The 17593-nt window shown below is 39.7% G+C and overlaps 1 protein-coding gene across 1 annotated transcript in view; it reads right to left on the reverse strand.

Moving 5' to 3' along the window:
• Positions 1 to 516: 516 nt before the first annotated feature.
• Positions 517 to 17593, reverse strand: part of LOC131780795 (CCR4-NOT transcription complex subunit 1) — a 34225-nt gene continuing 17148 nt past the window's right edge. The window contains exons 27-58 of the mRNA XM_059097389.2: positions 16942 to 17108; positions 16047 to 16226; positions 15049 to 15165; positions 14638 to 14688; positions 13696 to 13833; positions 13145 to 13201; positions 12434 to 12521; positions 11839 to 11990; positions 11319 to 11459; positions 10865 to 11020; positions 10389 to 10529; positions 9979 to 10083; positions 9608 to 9760; positions 8809 to 8994; positions 8437 to 8585; positions 7959 to 8067; positions 7464 to 7559; positions 7199 to 7263; positions 6869 to 7049; positions 6610 to 6702; positions 6286 to 6390; positions 5608 to 5739; positions 5353 to 5516; positions 5018 to 5135; positions 4519 to 4620; positions 3482 to 3655; positions 2943 to 3026; positions 2781 to 2849; positions 2321 to 2501; positions 1849 to 1981; positions 1319 to 1453; positions 517 to 725 (exon numbers count right to left, since the gene is read on the reverse strand). Coding sequence (XP_058953372.2) covers positions 647 to 725; positions 1319 to 1453; positions 1849 to 1981; positions 2321 to 2501; positions 2781 to 2849; positions 2943 to 3026; positions 3482 to 3655; positions 4519 to 4620; positions 5018 to 5135; positions 5353 to 5516; positions 5608 to 5739; positions 6286 to 6390; positions 6610 to 6702; positions 6869 to 7049; positions 7199 to 7263; positions 7464 to 7559; positions 7959 to 8067; positions 8437 to 8585; positions 8809 to 8994; positions 9608 to 9760; positions 9979 to 10083; positions 10389 to 10529; positions 10865 to 11020; positions 11319 to 11459; positions 11839 to 11990; positions 12434 to 12521; positions 13145 to 13201; positions 13696 to 13833; positions 14638 to 14688; positions 15049 to 15165; positions 16047 to 16226; positions 16942 to 17108 — 4001 coding nt within the window. The 3' untranslated portion in view covers positions 517 to 646. The remainder of the gene's footprint in view (positions 726 to 1318; positions 1454 to 1848; positions 1982 to 2320; positions 2502 to 2780; positions 2850 to 2942; positions 3027 to 3481; positions 3656 to 4518; positions 4621 to 5017; positions 5136 to 5352; positions 5517 to 5607; positions 5740 to 6285; positions 6391 to 6609; positions 6703 to 6868; positions 7050 to 7198; positions 7264 to 7463; positions 7560 to 7958; positions 8068 to 8436; positions 8586 to 8808; positions 8995 to 9607; positions 9761 to 9978; positions 10084 to 10388; positions 10530 to 10864; positions 11021 to 11318; positions 11460 to 11838; positions 11991 to 12433; positions 12522 to 13144; positions 13202 to 13695; positions 13834 to 14637; positions 14689 to 15048; positions 15166 to 16046; positions 16227 to 16941; positions 17109 to 17593) is intronic.

A 17593-nucleotide genomic window follows, 5' to 3' on the forward strand; every position in this document is an offset into this window, starting at 1 on the left:
ATCATATTCAACAAGCTCGAGTGTCTAATTATTTTATTAAAAGCGCCCTATACAGGCAGGAAAAAACACTGCGTTCAAATGCCCAACTCAAGCACAATTTTCTATCGTACGATTCTTTGCGTGACTTATACTAGTTTTTGGTGTCCCCGATGGGTTTTTCGCTTGAATGAGTCATTCTACACATTCTGCGATATGAACATTTTTTTCTTAATCATTTGCTCACGGAAACGGACTCTTTTCCATCAAAACTCCTCTATATTTAATACTTCAGTGGTTCAAATTCTTAACCCCCGGAACACGGACAGCATTCAAAATGCCCGTGAGTTATCCGGGAATGAGGGCTGAGGGAAAGGGTGGGGGGAAATTGATGCTTCATGACTCTTATATTTCCTTTTGATTGACGTTTTCCCAATAAAAACCAAAATGAAAACAGGAGTAAATTTAAGAAAATAAAACCATCGCAGTCAAATAACCAGTCCTAAAAATGTAAAACAAGAACAAGGAAGACACAAAACATACTCTCCAAAGCGTTGTTTTATTCAGCATTCTACGATACAAAAATTACAAATTGTCAAAAACTTCAATGTCATAAGGACTGGATCTCTTGAAACCTGTTGTACAAATTTACAGCTTGTTTCTTGTGCGTTCACTCTCGGTTTTCAGCAGTATCTCTGGGCGGTGCCTGTTTCTGCTGCATGCAGCTACGTGCAACGGATTCGAACAACCTGCAGGAAAATGTACCAGGTTATTTGAAAACCACTTACCCTTTCCAACTTAATATCAGTATGCATATTCTCCATACCGTTCTCAATACATTTCCTGAGGTGCTAACAAGGAACATTTATTTAACAATTAAGAACTTTTTTAGTTGGTGATCATTTCCTTTCTCCTCAGTACCAGGGGTGGTAGTGTGAGGAGAAATTAGATGCTAGCCTGTCTTAGGGGTTGAAGGGTTGAGTAACGTAGCGGTCTCAACGATGGTCAGAACCAGTCCAATGATCAAAAATCAGAAATGAATTTTTCACAATAATCTAATAGATCTCTCAACCGTCTCTGACACAGTTCTCTTCCCTTCATCACAAAATTTTAGCACAGGACACGAGAAGTTTCTATTCATCGAGAAAGAACTGGAAAAACGATGCAATTTTCAAGTGCCCTTCCTCTTTTTACCCAGATGGGTGATGTAACATTTATATACACTTTACAATTACACTAAGCATCTGTACGGAAGGATGCATCGCGTATCTTCTCAGCTTATCGATAAAATGCATTTAATGAAGGAGCACCGCTGTTAATCGTAGAAGAAATTCAATCTTACTTTTCGATTTCCGGAGCGCAGTGAACAAATTCGTGCGTCCAGAATTTGTACTGGTGATTCTTAATGAGTTCAATGAAGGTGATCAGTAGTCCCCAAGGATGAGGTCGGTTCACAATCAACCGCTCCAGCAATACCCTACAAAAAAAAAAAAAAAAGCAAAAAAAAAATATATATATACACATATTACATGGGTAAAATGTTTGCTCACAGTCATAAAAGTATTAAAAGATAATTCAGGATATCCAAGGTTACAAGAGATCAAGTAAATAAAAACGTTTATCTCAGCACTTCTTTCAAATAAATCAGCAATGGAGACAGGATCGTTTACCGATGGAGGTAGCAGTTAGGGATGAAATCTGCACAGAAACTCGTCTTGTTTTAAATTCATTTGCCATCTTGTCTGTTTTACAAGCCAATCAAATGTCGGGCAAAGGCAGCGCCTCTTAATTTTGGAGCATTGGCCAAAAGGATGAGTTATTCTGAACAAAATGGTATCAGCAAAGGATAGTCTTGGAAGAATGTGTACGCACCTTGTAATCTGTTCTTGAATGGCTTCTGTGTTTGCTTCAGCAAAGAGATACAGCAGAACACAACTGAAGTAATGTGTGTGGCTGTTTGGATAACGCAGCTGATTTGCAATCGCATTTAAGAATAGGTATCGACCTGGAGAGGCAAAAGTATTTTTGTCATCCATCAGACTACCTAATGCTACAGCACTACAATGCCGAAAAAAGAGGACCACAGTTACCGAAGGAGAAATAGAAGGATATATCACAGCGAAAAATACGAAATAAAAGTAAACACAAATGCAAGTAATGAAAACGTGATTGGTTTCAATTCTGTATCTGATTGGCTGAGGATATGACAGTGACGCAGTTTCTAGACCAATCCCCGGGCGTTATACAGCAAATCAATTCAATCCCAATTAAAAAAGTTCCTCTGTGAGAAAAATAACCTCCCGTTTTCCACTCAATGCCGTTCGTTTACAGATTAAGTCTGTACCTTCGGTATCCAAATCCACAGCCAGATTTTGGAAGATGTCCATGTGCGACGAATGAGTGATGGTTGACATGGATGGGGTACCGCTCTTACTGTGAATGTAAGTAATGGCTTGCGTTCCGACGTAAAGGACCAAGGCATTCATCAAAGGTACGTTGTAACGCGTTCCAGCTTCATTGGATACCTAATTAGACAAGATATAATTAAAACAATTACACTCACAAAAAAGCCATATGAGATACTTTGCGCTTTCTTAGCTCCCTTAAATGCGGATTAAAAAAAATGCTCCTGTTGCTTTTACAGGTCGTTACTACAGCTTCTTAAAAAACCGCGATGACTTTGCCTCTAAGTAATAAACATTGCTTTCATTGCGATGTCCTTCCTAACCTCCCAAGGATCTTTTCTTTTTCTTTTTACACCGTCATGAATAAAATCATAAAAAATCGAAAGAAACAGACATTACCTGCAAATGCGTTCTGAGTTCCGTCAGGAAGGTTACTGGAGCACGTGTCTTCAGATACGAATCTAAATCCTGTACAGAAACAAAAAAGAAATATCGAACTTAGCTAAAATTCCTTAAGTTCTGTCGGATATTAGATCAGGCAAACTTCCCAGTCTATTTTACCTTTTTGAAGTTCGCAGGCTGGATAGCAGAGGCAAAGTTTGTCAGGATACGTGGCGAATGAGCGATGTCAGTCAGCAAATCAACCTGTGTTCGTATAATCAGAGGGAAAGAATTAACAAGAACTTTTGCCTGTGAACCAGAATTTCAGACAATGTGAAAAATGGAGATATCATTGGGAATCGAAAGCAATCCGCTAGTTCACATGTGTTATTTCAGTAAGCTCTGTGATTTGTCTGAAGAGCACAGTTCCCTAGTATTTCCTTCAAGTTCTCATAAGCTCCTTGTAGTATTTTCTTATGCCCTGATTGGCTGATTGATTGCTTTGCTTTTGTTTAACGACGCTCGATCGAAAAGCCCTCCATTCAGTGCGTGCAAATCTCGTGACCACTTTAGTAGCTTTACTTAACACACACAACCATGCGCCCTTTCCACACTGGTCTATTAGAAAGCAAAAACGAAACAAAACAAAACAAAATAAAAAAAAAACTGCCATATTAAGAAATCTGCGCGAGTTTTCCAAATTAAATTAGAGACGTTACCTTCAAATTTGGCGTGAAGGGGTCTGGGAGTCTCATGTTCCGAGGGAAAGCACTAAGGATAAGATTCCTCATCTGAATACAGTTGGGAGGGATGACGTCACAGAAACTGAAGTGGTAATCACATAGGAACTCTGGGAAGTCATGAAGCAGGACCAACAACACGCGTAGTGTACCCTAAAAATAAAAATGCAGAGAACATCAACGACACGTTACCTAAAACAAACTGTACCTGAAATCAATCAACATTACAAGAAACTGATTTTATCGCCTACATCTAAAGAATACTGTTTCCACAAACACTGTATTTGTTTGGCGAAAATCCTCAGATAATTCGAGCGGAAATCCAAATGTAAGTATGTTTTGAACTGAAACGTTACCTAAACCAAACTCTTAACCATTTTAACTACTGCTTCACTATTTTTGATTTGGGGGACGTAGGAAGATAAATTCGAAGTCTTAGACGACAGCGGGGCCTACAATCAACGAGTAAAAATATTCAACGATACTTCGCACCAAAACGTCTAATAAGTTATTTATTATCCAACGGCCTTTTGTTGCCAAGTCTTTCTCATAAGACGAGAAAAGCAAAGCGGATAGAGAAGCGTAGCGCGTGCAGCCGACTAGTTCAACAGGTTTTTTACGGTACAAAATAACCAATATCCTGCTATATTCGGCAATATCACAGGATATTTGCACTCTATTCGCGCGTTATTTGTACTCTGCTTTGTAGAGTTGGATAATAAGTATGCATATTCACCATACTGTGCTATATACATTTCCCAATTTGTTAACACAAAGAGCTTCTTTGGGTTGGTGATCATTTCCTAAATTCTCATAACCTTGATGTGTGATTCAAGGGTGATATTATAAGGAGAATTAAGATGCTAGTCACTCTAAGGGATCAAATGATCAACTTATAAAACTGTTCAGTATTAAGGTTTTCCGTAACAAACCATCCATCTAAGTAAACTTTTTAAAAAAAAAAAAAGGACAAAAAAGTTTCACAAAATCGAAGCTCTACAGCTGTCCCTGCCAACCTTATAAAGCAAGTGAGTCTGTTTAGCTAACTCAGCGTTCCTCAGGAATGGAGCCAAAAACTTGAAAAGATCGATTAGCAGCTGTTGAAACAAAACCCAGCCCTAGAAACAAATAAACGAACAAAAATTTCAATACACATTCCCAAGCGCGATCAAAAAATCGCGTATAGATGGTTAATGGTGAGAAAAGGGTAACGATGTTAACATCACCTTAGTTACTCAAGTGTCTCTTACGTTTTCTTCTTACGAGTTTAAAATCTGGTAAAACGAAGATTGTTGATAACACGACAATAGGTTTTTATTCAGCATCGGGTTAAATAAAGTATTAATCCAATGATATATCACTGCCCAAACATGGTATGAATTGCAGAACCTCAAAACAACTTGTTGGATAACTTAGTTTCAACGATTTGTTTGCCTCTCATCTTGCCTAGAGCGTGCTGTGTAATGCACGATTTCTGAACACGTTGAATCAAACTCGCTTTCTGATCCAACTTACCTTCTGCTGCGGTGTGTTTAGAAGCAGCTTGGACATCAGAAGGCGATGCGATATGAGCTCAAGCCAGGCGTATGCGAACCCTGATGCACGGGATGGCCGGAGGGCATGGAACACAGTGCTAATATAAACAATTTCTTAGGTGTTTAGATCTACAGAGTGATCACTAAGCAACATAAACTTTTATTATTAACGTGAAATTTAGCAGAAAAGTTCCGTACTCATGCACACCTAGAAGTAATAATCGTGATTAATAGATGATAGACTCTAAATCATGATTCGGGACAAATGGTTTAACTCACTCAAGCCATTCACTTCAGAGGTGAAAAAATGCTTACCTAAAAGTTTGCAGGACCTGGAAATTTATAGCTTCCAGGATGGGTTCGGGTTGGTTTAGCTCTACAAGCAGCATTATAAAGATTCTGTGATAAGGCAGCTGTTGAAACTCCGTGTGACGAATCTCATGATCTTGGAATAACACCGTAGCGACTGTGCCAAGGACCTATTAAGATAGGTACATCATTACGAGATTTGATCATGACTACAGTAAAATCAACTGAGAACTACAAGTTGTTAAAGCAACAGTGACTCACTCTGCTGAGGAGGTTAATCTTGGTCACATTGTTGGAGGCATCTCCTGAGTGACGCACCAGGAGCGCTATCAAACGACAGTAAGCATCCAGGGTGTTATGACACTTGGCCCTCGCCACGGTGGGGCTGTTGGGCTGAAATTGGGAAAGGAAAGTAACGAGTTAGGGGTACTGTTAAACCCAAAGCTACTGAAAACTAGAGTTTCATACGGCACTGCGCAGTGTTTTTTCTTTAAGTCTTCTAATGTGGATGATACACTTTTCAAACCTGTAACCATTGGATTGAAAGAAGCTAGTCATGTTATTGCACCGAAAGACAGGATGATTCTGTTTCGGTAGAAAATAGCCTTTTGAAAGATTTCTGAACAACCTTGACACTTACTGAACGGTACTGCTAAGCAGAGAGGGCAAAGAGCAGGTTTAATCTCACGAAGTTCGGAGGGCAAACAACTTCTTCACGCGCACTTTAAAACAACACATTTTCCAGATTGCATTAATTTTGTTTTACCCCGCTTTGTAAATTTTCTAGAGAACTCGCAGCGACCTCTCAACCATATAAGATGCAAAATCTTGAGCCAATTAGGGATCATTTACTCTTTACGGTGTTGATCTTTGTTGTGACTGGTTGGAGTGCTTCCTGTAGTTCTGGCTCAGTACGAAAGGAAATAATAAGGAGCTTACATGATCTCCCAAAGCTCTGTATGTCACCTCCACACACAACTCAGTACTGATCCGGAAAAACCTTGTGATCAGATCATCAGTTCTCAGAATGCCTTGCTGATGAAGCTACAATAAATAAATACAGAAGCAGCTGTTAGACACTGAATTCTCCTGGTATTTTCACTTTATTTTCTCTACCTATTCAATAATTTTGGTAGTTTTGAGACAGGACTAACTTAAGGTATTTCCCTTTTTAATACGATAAAATATTAATCACAACAAATGACGTCTACCATTTTCCGTTGACCACAAAACAAATCACACAATAAAGACGAAAGGACTGACCAGGGCAACGAATGTTGAGAAGGCCTTCTCACTTTCCTTCCCTGCTCCGGGCTGATGGCAAAGCCGCACCCATTCTCGTAACAAGTACTCCACCTGAAAATCAAGATGCGGCTTAATAACACCAAGAGAACATAAAAAACGACACTTAATCCTGTGGTCATCTTCATAAAATCATACGAAACAAAATTAATTTCATCATCATGGTCCTCACTGGTTTGAATTCATCACTAGCACAGCTATATAACAATAACTCTGTTACCTTTTCGTGCAGACCAGGTGGATCCTCGTAACCATGGAAATTGGAACTCACACCTGATGACACACTCGAGGTCAAAGATGTAGGCCCTCCAGGTGCCTTGTTGTCACCCATTTCGTGGTGCCCTCCGCCGACAGACTGGGAAGGAGGGCCATTGTGTGAGGCTTCCAACAAAGAGGACAAGCTGGAAGATTGTTTAAAGAAAAGAAAATAACAATATTAGGCATTAGGGAGCAGTTCGATTCGAGTGTCGAGAGTATAGCAGGATGTAGTGGATTCTTCTAGAGTGAAACAATTTGATATGCGACCTTCAACAGATAATAAGAAACGTACCCTTCATTATTCTGCCTGCTGTGAGCTATCCTCGTTAGAGCTTCAATTGTGTGATAAAGATCATTCTACAATTAAAAGAGACAATACAAATATCCATAAAATTATAGCTATTGTAAGAGATGATATTTAATACCGAAAGCCTAACATATCTTGCTCAGCCGCATTTTCCGTTTTTTCCCACGTCATCAAATCTTAAAACATCGACTTAGATGACATAAATGTTTGTTAATGTGTATTGATACTTCGCACTTAAAACCGCCTTTACCTCTGTGACATGTGGGCTGTGCTTCTCATCGGAAACGTATTTAGCAAGCTGAATAGCAAAGTGAAGTGCCTGCAGATTGTGACCATTGTCAATACACTAGGAACGAAACAAACAAACAAAAACCGTTAAGTCAAATAAAAGGAAATAATAATCACAAAATTGAACTTGAAATTTTAACAAAACAATTCAGTTGGGCGCCATACGTCATCCGGGATTGCATGGGTGTTCTTTGCTCTGCGATTGGTTGAAACTACTCAAGCTACACTCTCCACCAATCAGATGCGAAACCAAAACCAACCGCAACTAAGTCATTCGCGATTTCCCGCACTTCTGGTAGTTTGATTGTTTTTACAATGAATTATAATCGGCTCTGTTAAGCTTTTCCTTGTTCCGTTTGGCACTCACAATATAATTAGTTTTAGGCCCACAGTACTTAATCGAAATACACTCAAGTGGAAATCGATCTATGTAGATGACCACACATAGCTAACACACCTGAACAAGATGAAGATCAAACTCTCTCATATTGATCAAGTGGCTACGGATCAAAATGTCAATGGCGTCTACATTAAACTTCAAGTCAGGTGGACAATCACACACGAACCTGGAAAAAATTTTAGAAAAGGCAAAATTAGATGTCATGGTACCATGTCAAGCCATGGTATTCAATCCCGAGGTTTTTAAGGGCGAAAAAAAAAATTAAATCAGCCAACTTTTCCCACCCTATCTAAATACTAAATCTCTTAACTGATAGCTATAAATTTATTTGATTGTTCTAAAGGAAAACTGGTGTTTTATCCTAACATTCTCTACTATCCTTGTCTTGACAGTGTTGTCTACATGTATGAAAACCTATCTGCCCATGAAACACCAACTTGAAGACACCACCTCGTAGTAAAGGTAGTGTAAATTGGAAAAAATCACTTTTTAAGTGGAATGGAAAACAACGTTATGAACGGTTCCTGTTACTAACTTGGTCACGTGACGGGCGGTCCACATGGGTCCGTATCCTCTGGGGTCCTGTAGTCCTCTAAGTACTATCAGGTGACAATCACGATATCTTAGAGACAACTCTGCATCAGTAGCTAATGGTGCAACTCCTTCAAGAAGACCCTCTACAGCCTAACACAAAGCAAACGAAAAATTAGCCGGTTTTGTGTACATTTAGCATAGTTTCAACCCCAAAAGAGGTCGTAGGACTACCGGTAAGTGGGGCAAAGCAATAAGCAGCTCGAGCCTCCACTGTATGTCCAGGTGGTCATTTACATCATGTTGAAGCGTGTTCTGTTATTAAAAGTGACAGCATCTAATCTGACCACATAAAACGATGTTTGACTCCACAAACCTTGTGTAACAGCCTCAGAGCAGTCATGTTGTCTCTTGAAATTCGTGCCTGCACTACAGCGTCCAGCAGGCTGTGTATAGTGACGACATGCTGATTGGTGGGCGGAGCGATGATGGCGTGCAGATGTTGTTCGATTTCTGCTGCACACTTACCGAGAATCTGTACCACCTCCTCAGGCATAAAGGCCTGGTGAAAAAACAAATGACAAAAAAATTAATAACAACAATTAGCCTCATATACATAAGTAACCTCTTCATCCATAGGAAAAGTGAAGTGTACTGCTCCTGAAACTTGACAGGAACAAATGGTAACAAAAGCTGCCCCGTTGGGAGCCCAGAGAACTCCCCAAATTGTGGCTAGCCAGCCGCCAGATAAAGTAATCCTCATATGGCTAACAAATCTGTGCAACCCAGCCTGCCTTGAGTCACCTTTCAGGCAATCATCAATACTGCATAAATAATCGGTGGACAACAAGAATACAGGGAGGGACGTTTCAGTCAATAGCTACCAAAGCCTCGAGGATGGTAAAAAAACAACCGCCTCAAAATCCTCTCGCCAAGAGCGCATAGAACCTGCCACAACGGAGTTTGGGAGTAATCAATACTTTCACAGAACAACTTTCGGTTTAAGCAGCGACGAGTTTAGTTGAACTTGTCACTTCAATTCTAAAACAATTACCCAATCGTCCATGCTTGAGTATCAACCACAATGAGGTACTAGAATTGCTCCACACAACTTTGAAACCATCTTTACTTGAAACAATTAAAATCTCTGAATCCAAAAAAATTTTCCAACCCACCTCAGCATTGCCGAGTATTCCATGTTCGTACTGGACAGGTTTCGGCAGAGGTGGAGTGGAGATGGCTTCGCCTGCAGCTGGAGGTTGGAATCCAGGAATACTTCGTGCAAACTCTTCATACACAGCTGTTTGACTGGCGTTTACTCCACCAACCTGACACGGATAAGCATCCACAAGTTACAAGAAGGTGTCGCGTGCAACTCTTTGGATGAAAATTGTATCGAGATTTATCCGAGATATTCGGCTTAACCAGTTGGTAACTCACATTCCAATATCATTTCATACACAAGGTATTAATCTGCTTTGTGAACTCAAATTGGTTTGGAGGCTTGAAACGAGGATTACAGACAGCACTATCCAATTACGCTTACCTTCAGTCGAATCTGTTCAGGCATGCGCTCTGCCTGATATGTTAAAACCACTGGATCACAGTACCGCCGTCCCTCACTACGAGCATGGCGACGAACGTCAAACTCCTGCAAAACACATTAATCCATGTAAAACAACTTGGTGGTCAACAGAAAAACCGCCCTTATATCAATCAATCAGACACAAAACCAAAGCGAATCCGGTGCTTAGTCACGCATATTTTTAAACCTTTAAGCAGTTTACTACAATCCATTTTAATTCTCATTGGTTCCTTGTAATGTTTGCCTTTGTAATCTCTGGCCCCGTTCGATTGTCTCAGTTTTGTTTTTATCGAGGCTCAATCGAAGTGCGTTCTACAGAGCGTATTGTACAGTACATATTAGAAATCAGAGTCTACAACCACACTCCTTACTGTAGTGAGACGTTTGTCCATCTCAGGTAAAGCTTTCTCTACCGCTGTCTTCTGAATGAATGCACACGCCAGTTCTGTGTTCTCCTCACTGATGACAGATGCAGCTTGTTCAATCAATTCCTTTTGCTGCTGGTTAGCACCCTGAAGTCAAAGATTTTGTTACAAGATTTTACACAACGTACTCCCTCCGGAATGGACTCCCCTGAATTGACCTTTCTCCTAAATAGATCTCTTTCAGATTATTAAACCCTAGTTTATGTCTTCTTTTGGGGATGATGGTTTTGGCTCTAAAGTATTGCTTCCATGCTTTTTTGAAAAAACAAACAAACAAAAAAAACTTTGAGGCACAAGATTTGCTAACCCTGTGTTCCTCCAGGGATTTTCGAAATTTGAGTGATGATAACTAACAGAATGTAGTCTATACAAAGGATCTAATCGCTCCGCGTGATTTTGCTCGATTTAATTATCATACTCACTCTCAGAGCAGCCTGGAAGTTCGATCTAAGATTGTTATTGATGCTAATAAGGAGCGGTTCCCTACACGTGATCAGAGCCATGCCTGCTGTCATGAAGCGGACCATGTGATGGGCCGCGGCTCTCATTCGGGACTCTTCCGGATCCAAGGCAAAATCCTTTGGAGAGAAAAAAATCCAATCCGGTTACCAAGACGACGCAAAAACCTGCTAAAGAATTAGACCACGAGCATTCCCTCCTTTTCGGCGAAGTCCCTCGCGCGAATCAGAAAAAATAAACCGTGAAATAATAAAATGATGTTGGTGCGCCGCGGGGGGCCCCTCCAAGAGTGAAGGGGGGCGAATCAGTGATCTTTCTTGACTCGCACGACAGACTCCGCCGAAAAGGGGAACTGCTCGTAGTCTATAACAGGATCGAAAACTCAAACAATACCGTCCATTGCACACCGAAACCCACCTTCTTCACTATCATCTCAGCTGTGGTAAGGCAAATCTTAATGGATCTCTCCACCACTGGATGAACAAGCTCTTGCACGGCTCTCTCAATAGCTGGACGTACAAACTGTTTAAGATGTGGGTGCTGCTGGAACAGTGGGATCTGGTGGCAGAGAAAAATTGACGCTAGGAAACACATAGTGGTCCGCTCGTTCGTGCTCTCGTTCGTTTGCTCCTTTGTTTAAATATTATAATCATGGCAATGCGATTAAACATCCACAAATCTTCTTGTAATAGACTCATGCTACACATCACAGGTTGTGAAAATCGAGACATTTTGCCGAAATCTTTTAATCTAATCATCTGACATCAACCCAAAAGTTCTCAATGCTAAGCCAGTAGCATCCTTTTTGTTCCAGACAGTTCGTAACACGCTAAATATGACTATTATACTCTTCTTCAGCACTCTTATCAAGGCCTTTAAGTAAGAGAATATTTCAAATCTGCGAATTTTAGCTCTCACGTCTTGGACGATGACATACCTGCGTGTTAACCTGAATGTGTGGTGCCAGCCCTGCGAGTGAGGCTACATTAATCTCCTGATATGAATACTGAGGGGGTGGAGGTGCCACAGGAGGCTGTCCTTGTTGAGATGAACCTGTGGGGGTGGGCGTAGAACTGCTACTAGCCGCAGCTAATTGGAGACAAGGATGAAATACAACAAAACAATCATTACTTCAGCTGGAAAAATATGGTTAGAGTGAACTCTTCTAGATGTAGATGCGGTGTAATTTTCGCTAAACCCGAGGAAACAATAAAACAACAAACTGGCAGCGCATTGTGGAATGAGTAATTAAAAACAAACAAAAATTGCGCGCAGCCAAGCCTAAGGGTATATTGCAGGTTTAAAAAAATGCACATCCGTCGTTAACGCTTTAGATGAGGGCAGATTCATTTTTCATACTCGCGTTTCTTCGCTTAAAATGCGAAAATTAGGACATTATTCTACTCTTAAAAGCCTCTTGGCAAAGAATAATCGAAGGACTGTCAAAGTGTTGAAATAATTCCAACATGTTGCACTTAGAATAAAAAGAAATTCATGAATGATGAGAAGTTGTATATAATTTAAGCACTTACGCTGTTTGTCTTTCTCTGGAGAAGACAACTGGTGAGGGATGTGTTTCAGTTTTTCAGGATCCTTAAGCAGCTCTGAAGCTTTAATTTCCTTGGAAAAAAAAAAAGAAAACTTAATAACGACAAAAAGATGAAACATCTGATAAAGAATTGTTCACAGACTACTACTTCATTTTAAGTCCAAAACTTCGTTCGTTACCTAAGTAGCACTGTGATTATCATAAATGACCATGACGCCCGGCACGTATCAGAGATCTGAGGAAGAGCCACAGGCGCACAGAATGTTACGAGCTTAAGGTTCGTAATTTGGAGCTCAAGGTCAGCCTTTGCCGTGTCACGGTAACGATAAATTCTCGTTTGATATCATCATGTGGTTTTCGGTTTCCTAGCGACTATAGCCTCCGTATAGTGACGTCTATTCATTGGTGTAAACAAAGGGCTACCCTTCAGCCCTTCAACCCATCAACCCCACGGATGACATCTTGGCGGCTCGGCTTTGGTGCATTTAATCTTTCTTTTAACTCGGTTCATATCTGTATATATTTTTAAATTAAATAAGTGACCTTACGGCTCGGCTGGTGAGGCGTTAAGGTACAAACATTCTTGTGCATCTGGTTGAGCAATGCGGGAGACAAAATTGGGGAACATTAATGTAACAGCTACGATGACACTTGTTCCTTGGACATGGTAAGGGTTCACTGAGACATGTCTTACCTTCATCTCAATGGATAACGTGTTGCAAAGGACTTCTACTTCAAATTTAAGATTCAGCTACAATAAGGGAAAAAGAGAAAAGTTTACGAAAGCAAAGAATGGTACAATACTTCATGAATATATCATGTGCATTATTAAGGACAAAAGGTTTGAATATATGGAGAGAAGGGTTGAAAATGAGAGAGAGGAGGCGAGAAGATTTGGCAAGGAGGAGGAGAAGGAAGGCGGATAAAGAAGGAATGAGAGGAAATGAGGGGGAAATGAGGAAGACGAAAGAAGGACCAAAAAACACGGAAGGACCACGGAAAGGGAATAATTTATACCAAAGATATTAAAGAGCGTTAAAAGGGCAGTTTTGAAAAACGAGCGACTTCTGAAAGGTCCGTGCAGCTGCTCTAAAATATTGCGATTTTTATCAACTTTAAAAACCAACACTACGGACAAGAGATCGGCACCCTGCTCCAGCGAAAAATACTCTTAATCCACGACTGAACCGTATGCCTCTGTCCAGAACGTCCGTCCGTCCGTCTCTAACTCCTATAATTACTCACCTTCAAGTCAGGTACTTGATGCAGCTCAACCAACACTGACATGATGGCCATCACCCACGGGTTGGGCGGCCTAAACACTCTACTCTTGGCTGAGGATTCTATGATTTTCGCCACAAATGGAACAACATAGAGCATTTCCTTTTATGGAGTAAGCAAACAAACAAAACCTGGTAAGCACTGACTCACATTTTGACCAGCGGTTACTCTCCGTTACTTGATTCTTGAGGGCAAAATAACAATGAACGGGTCAACACTAACTCCAGTACCACAGGGCTCGAAATTTTTTTTTCAGATAGCCACTTGGCTCCTAAATTCTCCAAAGTGGTAGCCAATTCAAAAAAAGTTGGTCGCCATTTTCAAAGACAAACAAACCCTTTATTTACGCTGTCATCGTTCTAGAAATTAAGTTAGGGAAAAGATCTTTAACGTGCTACAAAGTGGACAATAGAATAGATGATATGCAACGTTCAAACTACCTAAATCCATCCTAAATCTAGTTATCGATCGAGATGCATGTGCTGCGTTTTGGAAACAAACTTAATGAGGAAGTTTGCCGCGGATTTATCTTTGCAAATCTTTTTAATTTACTATATCTCTAGGCAAGGTTATGATGAAATATTCTAGTCGCCAATTTGGCGACTAATTTTCAGGATTTGGTCGCCAAAGTAAAAAATTTAGTCGCATTGGCGCCTGTATTAGGCGCAATTTCACGCCCTGGTCAAGACGAATTGCCGCATGGCTCCAAAACCAATAGTCTTGTCTCATTCCCAATGATATAATCCAGGTGTCTTACGTTCATTTATCTGGACTCAAAGTGTGCTACCCAAAGTAAGAATTAAATACTTACGTTTCATTACGTAGGTTTTTTAGCAGCACTTTCGCGGAAAAAATTACCTCACATTTCAAAAAAAATAATACAAAATAATTCTCCAATCGGCATACCTGCTGTCCTTTAAAGTACGCTTCGATAATCAACGACTTTACATCAAGATCCTGACAAAAACAAAACGATCAAAATGATGGTTTTAGCCCTTAAAACCCTATGACCTCATGTGCAAATAAGTGGTAAATAAGTGTAATAAATGCTTTTTAATAAACGTTTCCACTTTACTCCGATAATGACGTCCTCTCAGGTTGCTGACACATCTGCCACTCACCCTGAGAGGAATCCTTTTCAGGACAACACGAACGTTGACACACGAACGTTAACCAATCACCACATACTTTTTTAAGTTTTTATTCTTCATATTTTAGATAGCTACCACAGACAAAAGAAATACAAAAGATTTCGACCGAATTTCACCAGATAAAGTCAACAACAACTGTAGAGTCAAGCTATCACTTGAACAGTACCTTCATTAGTATAGGTTTGTTTCTGGCCAAGGTCTGGAGTCCCAACCAGTGGCCGAGGTTCTTTAGCAACGATCGGTCAGAGAAGTTTGCCGGGACTTTGTCGGACTGTAGAAGCACCTAAAGAAGTTTGCGTAAATAGTATAAGTATTATCAAAACGGGTCGTAACACTTAAACCTTCAGCGTCTGTTACCTTAACATTTTCACTTTAAGGATCTAAGTAACATTTTTCTGCACTGTCTGCTGTACATTTCACGTAATTTCAGTTCAGAGAATTCGGTGTTAAATCAGAAATTAATCCCCCAGTGAGATTTTTCTAAACCGTCTCATTACCTTCTTTCTTGAAACGCAATTATATGGTTGACCGAAAAATCTTTTTGGCCACCTCTAGTAGTCAAAAGAGTTGGGGAAATAAATCTCCTAGATATACAATCCTGCAGATAGCTACTTGTGTTGGCCAATACCTAGTGAGTTATCATGACTACTAGTTGTTGTATTTTCAACGACAAATGCCTGACAAATTGCTGTAGCTTTACTAAGCAGTTGTTCAGCAAGTCTCAAAATAAGTTAACTCGAAAGTTTATTTTTATCCCTTGTTCCGAGTTAGATGTACGCTTGGTTGTGAAATCACAATCACAACTGTATTAAACCATTTCTTACACATTTTAAAGTTCAATAAAAAGATCTCGCTTACAAAATTACTTTCTTTACGAAATACTTTGTGCGCTAGGTTCACGCAAAAAGCAATCAACCGTTAACCCGTGAACCCCTTAGAGTGACTAGTATCTTAACTTCTCCCTACACCATTACCCCTGAATCCCACATTTACGTATTGAGAATAAAGGAAATAATCACCACATAAAAAAAATCCTAAATAAACGAATTCTCCTAGTCAGTACCTTAAGAATTGTATGGAAAACAGTAAGGGGAATATGCATACTGATGTAAGGATGCGATAGAACGTGAAGAGTCAAACAGTCTAGATTTCATAGCTACACACCTTGATGTTTCTGTATGTTTCCTTAAGCACTTCCTTTGAAAAGTTTGTAATGTCGAGTGATTCCATAAACTCCAAGTACAGCTGATGGAAATTAGGTTCAATGCTGGCTCTCTTCATCACCAAGTATTGTGATACCCACAAAGTGTACTCATTCTGGACAAGATTTTTCATTTCTTCAGCCTTGGAAGGAAATACACGCGAAAGTAAATCAAACGAAGACCCGTAGAGATAAGAAATCGCGTGAACGTGTATACCTTTCGTGATATATGTCAGAAGTTTTCAAATAACGTAAACTTTCAAAACATCTTGAGGAACAATAACAAAGAAATGCACGAGCAGTTCATGCCATTCTGTGTATCAGGGTGTTTACGATTGAGTGTTGTATAATCAAAAGCAAAGTGTCTAAAAAAGGCCTCTCAGAAAGAAGAAAAATAACTTTAAGAGCCAATGAGTACACAAAGTAAAAACCTTAAGCCTGAAGCGCATGTCTCTGGTCTCTCTGATTGGTTGAGAGAGTGGCGGAAGTTTTCAGGACCAATGATAGAAAAAAAGTAAAGCAAATCCTATATAATCCAGGATTACTTTGCACAGTCAATTGAAAACTGCTCTATATTCGCTACAGATCACTTGCTGAAGCTAGTTTGGACTTTCTCGGTGCAAGCTACTTCATTCAGTTTTGAAAGATTTGGGAAATCTTTACCTTTTAATTGCAGCGATCAGTTTCCACCAAGAATGTGAGAGACAAACCAAGCTAAATGTCCTTTTATTCATTATTCAGTAATCTATTTTTTTAAAGCCATCTTTAAGTGATAAAATTTTTCAGAGTGACTGTGAAGTCTGTGAAATTTATTAGAACTAATTTATACCGAATAACAAGGAAAATCATCACACTAACCTTCTGTGACAGAGTGGCTTGGGAGATATTGTTGAAGATAAAATGTACTTTATCTTGAATATTTTCTGGTGGTTGAACTATTTCACTCGATTCCGTAGCACCCAGTAAGGTATCAATATTGTTTGCAGTGGCAATGGATGGTTCCTTGCCTCGAACGGGAGATGCAGCTAAAATCAAATAAATCCATGAATCAGTAACGTTATTCATTGCCGTCGTCCCTGTTTTTAACTCTTAACACCTTGAAATCAATAGAAATATTCTCCACTCTGTTCTCCATAAATTTTCCGAGGTACTCACAATGAGAGTTAATTTCAAAATCAAGAGCCTCTTTAGTCGATGATCATTTCCATTATTCTCGCGACTTTGATTTTGATTCAGAGGTGATATTTTAAGGAGAAATTAGATGCTGGTCACTCTCAGGGGTCAAACGATTAATAAAAGAACTGTTGTACTCTATTGAAACGACGAGGATGATGAAAAACATAGTAATGTGCAGTTAAACAGTTAAACGTGGATTTGGCACGTATCCTGCTTATTGTGGCAACAATCTGCTTGTTAAAGTCATTCAGTATTCGGGCATTTTACTGTTATATGCATAATGTCACGCATGACTGGTATGTGAAAATGGAATATCACAACGGTTATTTCGTTT

This window comes from Pocillopora verrucosa, chromosome 3, assembly GCF_036669915.1.
Source record: "Pocillopora verrucosa isolate sample1 chromosome 3, ASM3666991v2, whole genome shotgun sequence".
NCBI lineage: Eukaryota > Metazoa > Cnidaria > Anthozoa > Scleractinia > Pocilloporidae > Pocillopora > Pocillopora verrucosa.